Source organism: Echinops telfairi, unplaced genomic scaffold (assembly GCF_000313985.2).
Source record: "Echinops telfairi isolate 266 unplaced genomic scaffold, ASM31398v2 ScPeMD7_1713;HRSCAF=2227, whole genome shotgun sequence".
NCBI classification, from domain to species: domain Eukaryota; kingdom Metazoa; phylum Chordata; class Mammalia; order Afrosoricida; family Tenrecidae; genus Echinops; species Echinops telfairi.
In genome coordinates this window covers 21,845,927-21,859,918 of record NW_022105611.1, presented here as the reverse complement: position 1 = coordinate 21,859,918, position 13,992 = coordinate 21,845,927, and the positions used below count along the sequence as shown (strand labels likewise).

The 13,992-nt window shown below is 37.4% G+C and overlaps 1 protein-coding gene across 6 annotated transcripts in view; it reads left to right on the top strand.

The window, feature by feature from the left end:
• Positions 1-13,992, top strand: part of NUP98 (nucleoporin 98 and 96 precursor) — an 89,826-nt gene that overhangs the window by 52,665 nt on the left and 23,169 nt on the right. For all 6 annotated transcript variants that reach the window (XM_013006202.3, XM_045293061.1, XM_045293060.1 and 3 more), the window contains 7 exons: positions 644-757; positions 1,482-1,620; positions 4,437-4,614; positions 5,195-5,359; positions 10,468-10,650; positions 11,361-11,517; positions 13,324-13,753. In XM_013006202.3, coding sequence (XP_012861656.1) covers positions 644-757; positions 1,482-1,620; positions 4,437-4,614; positions 5,195-5,359; positions 10,468-10,650; positions 11,361-11,517; positions 13,324-13,753 — 1,366 coding nt within the window. The remainder of the gene's footprint in view (positions 1-643; positions 758-1,481; positions 1,621-4,436; positions 4,615-5,194; positions 5,360-10,467; positions 10,651-11,360; positions 11,518-13,323; positions 13,754-13,992) is intronic.

Sequence of the window (13,992 nt, the reverse complement as noted above, 5' to 3'; positions counted from 1 at the left end):
TGCTATTCCGCTGCATTCCCCCAGTGCTTTGCCTCTGTGGTGGGATCTGATCGGGTGCAATTCCCACACTGTGTCTCTGGTGTCCCTCATAGGGCCATGGGTCAGTGAGGGGCATCATTTCTCATAGTGGGCTGGCCATTTGGTCCTCTCTGTGACTGGCTGTTCTAATTGGGGTTATCGTCCTCAAGGCCTGGTGGGCCAGGATGTGCTCCAGTCTCTCCTCCTCCCCCGTCATCTGCTCCCGTGTGCACCGATCAGATACATCCCTCTCCTGGAGCTGTGGATTCAGTGCCGTCCTTTGAAATAAATTCTTCTCGAGGGAGGTGCAAGCATTCACTTAGTATATGGGACTGGGGCCAGCCCCCCAGACCTCTCCACTGGCTCCCTACTCCGCGCCGGCATGTTGCATTCACACTTTGGAGCACTGGGTTGACGTCTGGTCCCTCTTTTCCTGTGGAGATATAAACAATACCCTCCCCTTGGGTGGGTTAGCGCCCTGTGCCCACGCTACCCATTTCTTCCTTTTTTTCATCATTTTTTTTTTGTTCCCTTTCCCCACCTCCTCCCCAGTTGTCTAGAGATCACTTCTTCTATCCAAGAATATTCACAATTAATATTCTATTTTATGTTTCTATCACCACAGGTATTGTTCTCACCAAAGTTGGTTACTATACCATTCCTTCTATGGAAGATCTTGCTAAAATTACCAATGAGAAAGGGGAATGCGTTGTGTCTGACTTCACTATTGGACGTAAAGGTGCGTGTGACCACAAAGGTCTGCATCTTGAGTTTTTAATGAAGTAAAGAGAATCTCTTAATAGATGGGTCTGTTTCTTCTTCTATTTGGGTATAACACGCAAAATACCTTGGCCTGAATAGTAGATGCTTTGATTGACATAAAATGAGAATAACTAGAACTATGTGTCATTCTTTGAGCTTAGTTATACTTGGATGGGATGGGTAACTAATTGTCCCATTTAAAATTTTCCTCATTTAAGGAAAATGCTGAAAAGATCCAGAAATACTAAGTAACATAGTTGAATAAGTAACAAGAGATGGGTAATACATTTGTTCAGCATCATGTTGTTAAGCTATTTGGGGAGGTGGTGACAAAATCTCATCTTGTAGAAAAAGTGCTGGTATTCTGACTAACTGTAGCCTATGCACTAAGAGTTGTTTGCATAGTAGCATTACAAATATGAGGCAGAGGTTTAAGAAGGCTATTTTGGGGACAATAGTATTATAAAAATGTAAATGTTAAAGCCAGAGTAATTTATGTCCTCAGGTATTCCCCCATTTTCTCAATATTTTGGAGAAACCACTCACCTTAGGAATGGCTGGATGATTTAGAATCTTGACTGATGAGTAGACTCCTTGATCCTTTTGTTTGTTTTATCACTAGAAGTGTAAAGTAGTCATTTGCCCTCATTGAAGAGGAATTTTTAATGTTTACATTTTTAACTATTGACTCTGACTTGTAGGTTATGGTTCAATATATTTTGAAGGAGATGTGAATTTGACAAATCTAAATCTGGATGATATTGTGCATATCCGAAGGAAAGAAGTGATTGTCTACTTAGATGATAACCAAAAACCACCTGTGGGTGAAGGACTCAATAGGTACTATTTCTTTATCCTTTTCTCATTCTTTTTAAGTTTTATTAGCACTTCATGTGCCATACAATTCAATAATTTAGTCATAGCAAGAAGAATTGTACAATTATCACCAGTCAATTTTTGAACATTTTCTTCTTTGTACTCATTGTTATTAATGTAAATTTTTTTCTAATTGTGGGGAAAATGTATACAACAAAATGGTCTCCAATTCCACAACTTCTACATCTGTAATTCAGTGCCATTGATTATACTCTTTGTGTTGTACAATCAATATAGATATACTTTTTCAAATTATTCCACCCCCATTAACATAAACAACTCAAAGCCTCCTACACAACAACTCTTTTTATCTCCTTCACCCATGGTAAACATTGGTCAGCTTTGGTTTCATTCTTTCTTTTTTAGTAGGTTTCTTGATATTTCATTATCATACACTTCCAAGGTTAAATCACTTTTTAAAAAAAGTTGTATATACATCATCATCACAATCAGTTTAGTTCTACTGCTCCCTCCCCCATTCATTGTTTGCTCCCCACATCCTTTCAATGCTTCACACCTCCCACCCCTCTTACACATCCCTGATAAACCCTTGCATCAGTTATTGTTTGTAAGCATCCATACACAAACTGGGAAATCCAACAGAAACAGAAACAAAACAGCAAGAAGAAAATAATATAAAGATGAAGATACAAATAAAGAGTAAGATAAAAGATCAAAAATAATAATTTATAAATTATCAAGGGTTCATGAGGGAGCGAGGAGCTGAAACTAGGAGCTCAAGTAGAAAGATAATGTTTTGGGAATAACGTTGCCAATAAATGTACAAATGTTCTTGACAAGATGGATGTATGAATTGTGATAAGTTGTGTGAGTCCCCAATAAAATGATTTATTAAAAGGAAAAAAAGGTCACCATCAATATTTAAAAAGCCAGAGAAGAAATTTCTGTCACAGAACAAATGAGAAATACTTCAGCCTAGAGCAAATTCAGGTTGGATCAAGAAGGGAGGTCAGTTGACCATATTATACCAGGGTTCAGTCCACCATAATCAAGTTTACAATCATCTCTGCCTGATAATGATTTTCTAAGAGAAAATATCAATTACAATTTTTAAAAATAAACACATTCTTCTGAAACCTGCTTTTTAAAATATAAACCATTTTATTGGGGGTTCTTAACACCTCTAATAAAAATCCACACATCAACTGTGTCAAGCACATTTATTTGCTCATATGTTGCCATAATCATTTTCAAAACATTTTTTTCCTACTTGAGCCCTTGGTATCTGCTCCTTTCCCCTCCTGTCTTCACCACTCTCTGGCAGCATACTTAACTATTTACCACGCCATTATTTCTTTGCTCTCATTTGAAGGTCTCAATGATCAAGAAGTGCTGCTCTGATTTTTTTTCTTCCCTAATATTATCAGGGCCAACTGCTAGTTTCCTAGCATGTGTTTTAATATTTTATTTTGCTGTTTCCCTCCCCTTTCCTTGCTACGCCCAAGCTTAAATCTTTATCTTTAAGTCTTTATTTTAACCCAGGACACTAACTTCTTTTGTTTCTTTTTTCCTTTTATTTCTTTTGTCATGTGAAAAAACAATGGTTTAAATTATCTATCTTATTACTAACTTTGTAGCCACATTTGGAGTAGCAGCTTCAGTGGCATTCTCTGGGTCTTTATTTGTTCTATAAGTTAATTCATTTTATTAATTGTGCTAGTACTTAAACTCAGAAATTGATTTTAAATGTACTACTATTATTGATTTTTTTAAAAATTTGTGAATTAGCTAGGGGGTTACATTTTAAGTCATCATTCTTTCAATAATTTAAGCCATATCCAATGTCCCAATAGCTTACCCTGTCGTTCCCCCTCCTCCCCTTTTCTCTTCTTCTCTTGTGGAATATTATCTCCCCTTTACCCAAGTTAACACCTGTCTGTCTGCTAGCTTTTGCTGCTTTTTCCGCTCTTCTTCCCTCCCATCCCTGGAGGGATGTTTCATTTGGTATGACAATCTCATCTTTTTGGTTTATATATATATTTTTTAACAGTGGTTTCATATATGTCCACTTGTGATAGATTAATTTAGCATAATGTTCTCCAAATCCATCCATCTCATGAGATATTTCACACTTTTGTAATTCTTTAGCATTGTATGTACTAAAGTATCCATTCTTCCATGGGCGGGGCATATAGGTTATTTCCATCTTTCTGCTACTGTGAATAGTGCTGCAATGAGCATGGGTGTGTCATATCTGTTCACCCTTTGGCTTTTTAGGGTATATATTCCAAGGGATTGCTGAGTCATAATGGTATTTCCATTCCTAGCTTTTTGAGGAAGTATCTTAACACTTTCCAGAAAGGTTGTACATAGTGTTTACTTACTCATTAGTACTGTGATGTTCCTTATACTTCATCCTGTGATATTTGGTGTTAGTAAATGGTAATAACTGCTATTATTACTACTGTTATTAGGTGCACTCCGATTTAGGTCTTAGGACTGGAATATGCCCTAAATTACTTGGTTAAGAATTCATTACCTAAGTTATTAAAATTAAATTAGAAATAATTTGTTTATGATAGTTTTAAATAAATGTAACCTGATTACAGAATCAAATAATGAGCTGAGCTGGTTGATATGTTTTGTAACTCATGGCTATTAAATTCATCTGCCCGGAATGCCGATACTTGAATCATAAAACACTTGTACTATAAGTCCAAGGAAACTTGGAAATCTTTTTATGGTATGTATATATCTATATAAATTGGCTTTCTGGTCTAAAATAGAAGCATTTACACTTACTTGTGTATGCTTTACAGGAAAGCTGAGGTTACATTAGATGGAGTTTGGCCAACAGATAAAACATCCCGTTGTTTGATCAAGAGTCCAGATCGACTTGCTGATATCAATTATGAAGGGAGGCTGGAAGCCGTTTCAAGAAAACAGGGAGCTCGGTTCAAAGAATATCGACCTGAAACTGGTTCTTGGGTGTTTAAGGTACCGTTTTTCTTTCCCAATGATTTTATTGAGGGCTCATACAGCTCTTATCACAATACATACATACATATATTGTGTTAAGCACATTTGAAGGTAACTGACTTTCTGACTCTTAAAAACTAGTTAAGGTATAGCATGTTTTTGTTGGAAGAGCCTCTCCCATTTTCTCTGTTTTTACAGATGGTAGACTTGATCAAGAGATACATGGGGGTTTGTCCCACATTACACAAGTTATTAAAACCCATAGTAAAAATGGGCTACTGTAAACTCCTGATTCAAATCCTTTACTACAGTCCTATGTGTACTTGTAAGGTGTGGCCCCTCTGGTTTATGGCATCATTAGGGACTTTAATAATTCCTCAGACTTAGTTCTTTATCTTTGTCTCTTCTTAAGTACATGTCAGTTTTCTTCTTCTAGACAATTGGATTATTTAACTTGTTGAAGGCTCTTATGTAGAAGTATGAGATAATATTTATGTAGAAATGACAAAACAGCTTCTTTGGATTCAATTTTCTTATATTAGTAATTGCATTTAAAACCATTTATATATTCATTCACTTTTAAACATTTTTTTCTTAGGTCTCTCATTTTTCTAAATATGGTCTTCAGGATTCTGATGAAGAGGATGAGGAGAAGCCATCTAAAACTAGTACAAAGAAGTTGAAGACTGCCCCAGTGCCTCCTGCAGGCCAAACTAGCCCATTCCAGATGGCTCTTAATGGCAAACCAGCACCCCCACCCCAGGTAGAAAAGGCGCAGTGAATTGAATGGAACCCATGATACAGAAGTTGAAAGCAAATCATTCAGCTAATACAAAGCTGTGTTATGACGTCTGGAACTTTGAAGAGCACCAATGCATTGGCAATCACGTTGAGACAACTAAAGGGAGGGTGTGCGGTGGTACTGGCATCTGGGTTTTTCTTGAGAGATTTAAAGAATTCTCTTGCTGTGTGAATCATCCAGTCTACAGATGTCATTCCTAAACACCTCCCTCTCTCATTTGGACTTGTTGAATTCTCTACTCAGTGATCAACCCAAGATTATTTGTTCATGCAGGTTGATAAGTAATTTCTACTTTTCTTGACTATCTGGTGTGCAGTTTAATCTTTACCTCCCAGGTTTCTCTAAAAAAAAAAAATCATCATCCTGCAAAGGTTTTTAACATCTATTTACTCTTAAATTAGTTGCTTATACATACTTCAAGTAACCTCTTAATATTTGTATTTCAACAATACATCTTTATGAAAATAGATAAAAGTTTTAAAATTCAAATGAATTACTGGTCTTGGGGAAAGGAAAGACTGCATTGTTCATTGCAATTGCTTGTATCGTGCGCTTTTCCAGGATTGTTACCAATGTAGACCTTTCATACTTGTCGGGAAAGGTTTGTAATCTAAAGATTAGGAATTTTTTTCAATGCCAACTCAGTTTTACTTTTGGTTATTGCTTTATAATCAATCATGTTATAAAGATATTTTTTTCCTTTGCTTCCACACACTTGAAGAATTTTGATACTAGATTTCTTTGTAAAACATCCTCTACCTCTCCTAAATGCTAGAACTTTGGATTTTCCATTACAATCCTATGCCTGCTGAAATGTGCAATTTTTTGGATTTATTAAATAATTTTTGGGGAGACTTTTGCTGGAGAATGTTGTGTACATACGTTCATGCTTGCACACACACAGGGTGAGGGGAGGGTGGTAAAAGCATAAAATTGAAAAAATACGCTGGTTTAATGTAGTCTTTAGAATATCAACAAAGTCACCTGGGTGCTTTGTTCATTTTGTTTGAATGACATGCCTTAGGCATTCCCTTTCCAAAGTGTCTTTTATGTTAACATTGTATGTATCTTAGATAGCAAGAGTCAAATCACCCGATTTTCTGTTAACTATAGTTAACTTTTAGGACCCTAATGATAACAGCTTAAAAAGAAAACTGAGCACACATGGCACTTAAAATTTTGAGGAGCATGGTTTTAGCAAGGAGTGATCTTTTTCTTTTTTAAAATAGAGATGGTAAGGATTCAAAATGAAATACTACAGTGAAAAGATATTTTTTAAGCTTATTTCTTTTGATTGAGGAAGTAGATGGTCTTTGAAATCTGGGATGAAGAGAGCAGAGAGGGTAGAATTATTCCGCTATTTATACCTTAAATTCTGTTTTCTTGTTTATGAAGGCCTTGAGTGTAGTTTGCTGGAGCAGAACTGCAAGAGTCTTAAGAGCTCTTCTTTTATACTGCCCTGTGAGAGACAGTGGGGAATCCCAGTGTTTGCTAGTACTCTTCAAGTCCGGTCTGACTCATGTCAGCCCCGTGTGTGTCAGAGGAGATCTGTACTCAATAGAGTTAATACTTGATTTTGGGGGTGTGGGCTGCCAGACCTTTCTTCTGAGGTATCTCCAGGTGTTTTGGTTAGCAGTTGAGTGTGCTGACTGCCTCACGCAGGGATTTCCTGTTAGCCGTAGAGACTACATATTTTGTTTACCAAAGGGAAATCCTTGACCCATCTTAATGAACAAGCAGCAGCACAGTCTTCTTATCTTAGTAACGAAATGATTGTCTTCACACTGCCTGCTGGCTCCTTGAGAGAGGTTAAGTTCCTGTTCCTACAGTCTACTGTTATATTTTTTCCTGTATTCAACCTCAGGTCAGCAAACATGGGAGAAGTGTTAACTTCTCTAGGTATTCAGGAAGATTTGCACTTTTTTCTATTAATCACATTACTTCACCCTCGGTTCTCACTTTAGGCCCTCTTTTTACTCCTACAAACACAAGTAGATCTAAATAGCCAGAAAACATAAAGCTGACTAAATTTCCTTGCAATCTTTTCTTTACCTTTTATGTTAGAGAAAGTGTTAACATTGACACAGATGAATTAAAGCAGTGACAGAGAAGTTGGTTCAATTATTAAAATTAAAAAAACTTGCTGTCATTAGTCTATTTTGACTCACAGCAACCCTATAGGACAGAGTAGAACTGCCCCTGTGGTGTTTTGAGGCAGTAAATCTTTATGGGAGTAGAAAGCCTCATCTTTATTCCCACACAGTGGCTGCTCATTTCGAACTCCTCAACCTGTGCCACCAGGGCTCCTTAAACCATTAAAACGATGGCTCCAAAATGCTGTACTGAGCTCTCCCTGTTGCTTAAGTTGATTGCATAGAACTGGCACGAGTCTAAGGCATATTTAAAAAAAAAAAAAATACTTCCCTCATGGTGTTTGAGTTATTTAAGCAGCTAGGTTTTGAAACTGCTTGCAAAAAAGACCTCAGACCTTTGCTCAAGTAGAGATGCATGTTGCTTTTTCTTACTTCAGCTTTCACTGTTCTGTTAACACAAACTAATTGAATTGTTCATAAACTTAGTATCGTGCACTCAGTGAGCTCATGCAAATAAGTTACAGGACTGGTGGATGGGGAATGATTAGGGTTTAAAAGAAAATCTCAGTTTATTTTGAATATTCTCTGGAAATAAAAGGACAACTCTCAATTGATTCAGTGGTTTAATTAATATATGTATGGGGCCTGCAAAAACTGGACATTTTTCATTATCTTGTAATTCCACTTTCTCACAAACTTCTTGAATCCCACTCATAATGGTTTCACATTTATACATACATGTAATAATTTTACAGCCATAGATTCTTTATTATTATTGAAGGACAGATTCACTCTGCATGTATCTGCTTGAATATTTTATGTGCAAATTGATTTTAAAATTAAATAGAAGATTGTTAATTCTAACACTTTTGCCTTCTGCAAGTGTATGTAGGATAGATACATAGTTGCCTTCCTTGGTGTGGGCCCTTAAAACTCTGACGAGACTCTTCCTTAACGGGTGACACAATATTGTTGAGAGGGCTGATTTTCAAACAAAATGAATATAAAGAATTTTTCCTGGTTATAAAATATTTTGCGGGTAGGCAACAGTAATAGTTATATGATTGAATGGTCTGAGAAGATAATGTGTTATTCACAGATTCTGTTAGACCTTGGACTTACTGTTTTCTTTTTGCTTAATTAAAATATCCTGATATACATTTTACTGACTGAGTTAGTAGATTATTTTGCTATAGTAGAAGGTTCTCAAGTTATTCAAGGTTTTAATCATGATTCTTTGGTGATCTCTTCACCCTTCATATTTCAAGCAATCATTTGATAGCTACTATCTGTGTACTTAGTTATTTGTAAAGATCTTAACTGCTACGTGTCAGTAAATAAATAGGTCATGATCCTGCCTTCAAGAAGTCGTGAATGTGGTATAGGAAAGGGAGAGTTCAGTAGAGGAAAGCCTTGGGCTTGTTCTACAGATCGTCTAGAAGACCCCTTCTTAATTTTTTGCCCCCTAATTCCATCTTTGCCATCATTTTTGTTAGCCCATTTTTCTCTCTAGGACTGTTTCTCAGAAAATGAACATGGCTGACCTTTTGTGGAAGGGGGAAATAAACTCTGTAACAACTTAAATGTAAAAGTTTTAGGAAGACTTTAACAGAAGTCCTATATAAGGGATTTATCAAGTCTTCATAGTTTCATACCAATTCCCTCTTGCCACTTACTACATGCTATCTGGTAATTTTGAAGTCTGCACATATGACGGTGGAGCAAATAAAGTCTTCCATCGTTAGCATTCTTAAGGGTACACTGAATGTCTTTGATCTCTAAGTTAGAGCCGTCCTCCCTCTTTTACTTCCCTTCTTGCCCTTCCACATAAATTGCTTTCTTTACTGTGTGTCAGGCAATGTAATAGGCAATAGAAATAAGTACTCAGTGATAGGGTAATTGGTATTTGGTATAAAAACAGTAGGGCACAAGCCTTGTTTTCCATCCTTGTTTTTCTGATGGGACAAATGCATATCAAGAAATTAAGATAAGTTGTGATTTGTTATAGAAGAGGTGTAAACTGTTATGGGAACCTGAAAGTTGTCGGGGGATGGGGAAGAGATTTATGAAGACCTTTTCCCAAATTGAATTATTTGGGTCAAAATGAACATAGTAGAGACTCCATGGTGTGAATGTTTGAAAATCTTATCCCACAGCTCATACATTATCATCAGAGCACCTTCATGAGGGCTTCTTTCCCACAAACCTGTATTTACAACTTAAGACCAGTCAGACCTGTGTATAGCACCCCCAATAGGTGAAAAATAGTGGCCCGGTTGCCTGGGGACCGTTATCTAACATCCAAGAAATTTGTTAGAGTAGCCTTGGGGATTGTTCACATTTTAAGTGATGGTTCACCACGTGACCATTTCTTGTATTATTACATGGAACTGTACAGGTAGAGACCAACTAACTTTAGGATTCATTTACCCATAAGATAAATTCTGGGCCCAAAATTGTATCTCTTTAGAAATTTATTTCTAAGCGCTTTCTTCAAGAAAAGTTCTGCAAGGGACTTCGTATCTTTTGTTCTCATTTCCTTTTTTTTGTTGTTGTTCTCATTTCCTAATAACTTCTGGCTACAAGGGAGTGTGGGCAGGGTGAACCTGGATAAATCGGAATACTGTAGTCGCTAGCTACCAGGTATGGCATGATGTTTGTGTCTGAAGACCATCATTTCCTTCAGTATGGGTCAGTGAGCTTAGGTTCCTAGCGTACCAAGTTGATTGGTTGGTTTAGATGGCAGATACCAGACCATAATGTTACTGAAGGATGATTGTGTGAACCTTCATTTGGATTCCAGGTACTTAGAGGAGGGGGAGTTCTAGGTGGGTAAGTCCTCTAGCACAAATATGCTACCTCATCTGATGGAATGGACAGAAGTTGATATTGATCTATTATGAATTAAGTCTGGTTTAGAAGTTTTTCTATTTGGTGTCCTTTAATACTGCTTCCTAATCTTTCTGCTATCTACAGAGCCACAGCCCAGAGGTGGAGCAGTTAGGGAGGGTTGTGGAGCTGGACAGTGACATGATAGATATCACCCAGGAGCCGGTTTCGGATTCCATGTTAGAAGAGAGCATACCTGAGGATCAGGAACCTGTGTCAGCCTCAACACACATTGCGTCATCAATGGGAATTAATCCACATGTTTTACAGGTGAAATCCTAACCCACCCTTTCTATAGCAGGAAGCCAAACTCTAATTTCTGTCACCCTTGCATAGCACCATGCCACTTCCTTGATTATCCACTTAGCAATGAACATTCACTTGATTATCTAGTGAGAGCTCACTGGAATAATGACAACATGGGCAATGTTTGGGTCTTGGCCCATTTAGGAAGACCAACCTATATTGATAATCAGAAATTATGGTTTCAGGTATTAATTGCATGAGAATTAGAAGACCTAGATTCTAATCCTAGTTTTAAAACCCTATTGTGTGCTTTTTGATGCGTTTACTCAGTAACTGTGAGCACTGGCTTTTCTAGACAACTTTACATGCTACTTTTAGTGCGCTATAAAGTACTTCACATTTTATTTTATTTTAAAGTAAGATTTTAAAAATCCTGGGAGATACAAATTTGTTTTAAATTCTACCCCAACTTCCCCTTCCCCAGGCCTTTTGATATGTTGAGCTTAGCTTCTAGTTTGTTTGACTTTAAAGTTACTCATTCAATCAACCTGTGAATAACTGCTATGTGCCAAACTCAGGTAATACTCTCCAGAGATACAAGGAAAAGTGTGATGTATATCTCTGCCATTCAACATTTAGAGGAAATCATATAAATGTCACACTTGTCTGAAAAGAGCCCTGAGGCCAAATGATTTCATTAAATTCTTTTTCTTTTATGACATTGCCTTTTTCAGATCATGAAAGCATCATTGCTTGCTGATGATGAAGATGTCGATACGGTCCTAGATCAGCGCTTCAGCCGCCTTCCATCTAAAGCAGATGCTTCTCAAGAAATCTGTTCTCCCAGGCTCCCTATTTCAGCATCCCATTCATCGAAGTCCCGTTCATTAGGTATTATAAAAGAAGATGCTGTGTTATAAAGAAACTGTAGAGTCATCAGGGTCTACTTTTCACATCTAAACTGAATGGACTTCTCTTGTATATTGCCATGGAGGTCATACCTGTGATCGGTACATCAGTAGATGTCACTAAGTGCCCTCAAGTCAGTTCTCACTCATAGCAATCTTAATGTACAACAGAATGAAACAATGCCTGGACCTCAGCCCGTTATCGCACCCACTACTTCAGTCAATCTAATCGAGGGTCCTCTTCTTTTCTGACTTTCTACTTTACCGAACACGTGATCTCCTTTTTCAGGAGCTGGTCCTCCTTGATAACATGTCCGGAGTATGTGAGATGAAATCTCACCATCCATATTTCTAAGAATGATATAAATTGTGTTCTTATAAAATATCTATCAGGAGTAGACAATTTTAAGGAATCCTGACTATATCTTACTTAGGAAAATCACCAAATTGCACTCTTTTTGTGCAGTCCTTTTACTATCTTTTAGGGATGAATGTTGCCTCATAGTACACAAAACTTGTCATCGTTTTGCATTTCCCTAGCCACTCCAAATTCCCAAAGGTGACTACGTGTTTAATTTTAAGGCTTTCCCTTTGCTGTTATAGTGGGATTGTAACAGCTAAGTGTTTCCTAGGTTGTTGGGTTTTTTTATAATAGTTTTATTGACAGATAGTTTACATACGCACTTTAATAGTTAGGTCATATAAAGTCATCACCAGTCAGTTTCAGAATATTTTTTTTCTTCCTGCACCCACAGCTACCTGCTCCCCATTTCCTTCTAACCTCCCCTCACACCCCCTTCTACTAAACCATTAATCCAGTTGGTATCTCCATAGATCCTCCCATCCTGAATTTCATATAATTGAAAACATAGCAAAAAACAACAATCACAAAATGAACCAAAAAAAAAAAAAACCCAAGCAAACGGAAAGCAGGAAACACCAAAGTCCAGAAAAAAATTAAAATGAGTAAAAAGGAAGTACAAATGATACAGAGGTAGATTTTACCTTAACTCAGTGGTTCTCAGCCTTCCTAATGCTGCGAGCCTTTAATACAGTTCCTCTTGTTGTGGTGACCCCCCCAACCATAAAATAATTTCCATTGCTACTTTATAACTATAATTTTGCTACTGATATGTATCGGGCGACCCCTGTGAAAGGGTTGTTTGACACACACACACCCACACCCAAAGGGGCCGCGACCCACAGGTTGAGAACCGCTGCCTTAACTGGTTCTGCAACAATCCAGTTTGCATTGTACTCTGCAAGTTAGTAAGGTTATTCACATCCCTGTCCCATGGCCAGAGAGACTTCACCAGGGGCTCAATCCATGTGCATTTGCCCTAACCTTTTTTTTTTTTTAATTAAATAACTTTAAGATGGGTTAAGAGGGAGATCAAATGATAAGGCATTATACTTTAACCTATCTGCATCTATACTTTAAGTCATAATTGAGTTTATAGTGCTCTCTGATAGCAAAGTTATTCACGTCGCTGGATTATGGTCAAAGGGAATTCACTGGTGACATAATCCATGTAGGGACCCTGCAAATGGAGCTAATTTTTAATTATAGTAGAAAAATCTGTATTGTCATTGGAATTTCTGTCTTGATTTCCTGGTTGAAATATTGAGTAGTTTCTACCAAATCTGACTTTATAAACTACTTATGCACATCTGCATGTGATTTAATTGGTTTTGTAAGACTCTTAATTTCAGCTTCACTGCTTTTTGTTGTTGGTCAAGAGGCCATAAACTATTGTTTCTAATCATATTTTTCCCATTTTCATTTCAGTTAGTGGGTTGCTACAATCAAAATTTATAAGTGGAGCTTTTCATTCAACAAGTGCCTCTGTGCAAGAATGCCGTACTCCCAGAACTTCAGCTGTAATGAATATCCCATCCACACCTCCTTGGTCTGTTCCCCCACCTCTGACCTCTGTGTTTACGGTACCTAGCCCAGCCCCTGAGGTTCTTTTGAAAACAGTTGGTACCCGCAGGCAGCTAGGCCTGGTACCTCTTGAAAAGTCGGTCACATATGGCAAAGGGAAACTCTTGATGGACATGGCCCTATTTATGGGACGCTCATTTCGTGTGGGCTGGGGCCCCAACTGGACTCTTGCTAACTGCGGAAAACAGCTAAGTGGTTCTCATGAACTGGAAAATCATCAGAATGCTGATTCTGTGGAATATGGATTCCTCCCCAATCCAGTAATTGTTAAATCGTGAGTCACAATTTTTTATGCATTTGAAGAAAGGCAATGTGGTAGTAGAGAAAGAACTACTCATTATCAAAAGACCAAAGTCAGGGTTCTGCCTTATGGTAATTCTAGATAAATTCTTTATTTTTCTTTTCTTTTTTAAAAATCATTTTATTAGGGGCTCATATAACTCTTATCACAATCCATACATACATCAATTGTGTAAAGCACATTTGTACATTCATTGCCCTCATCATTCTCAA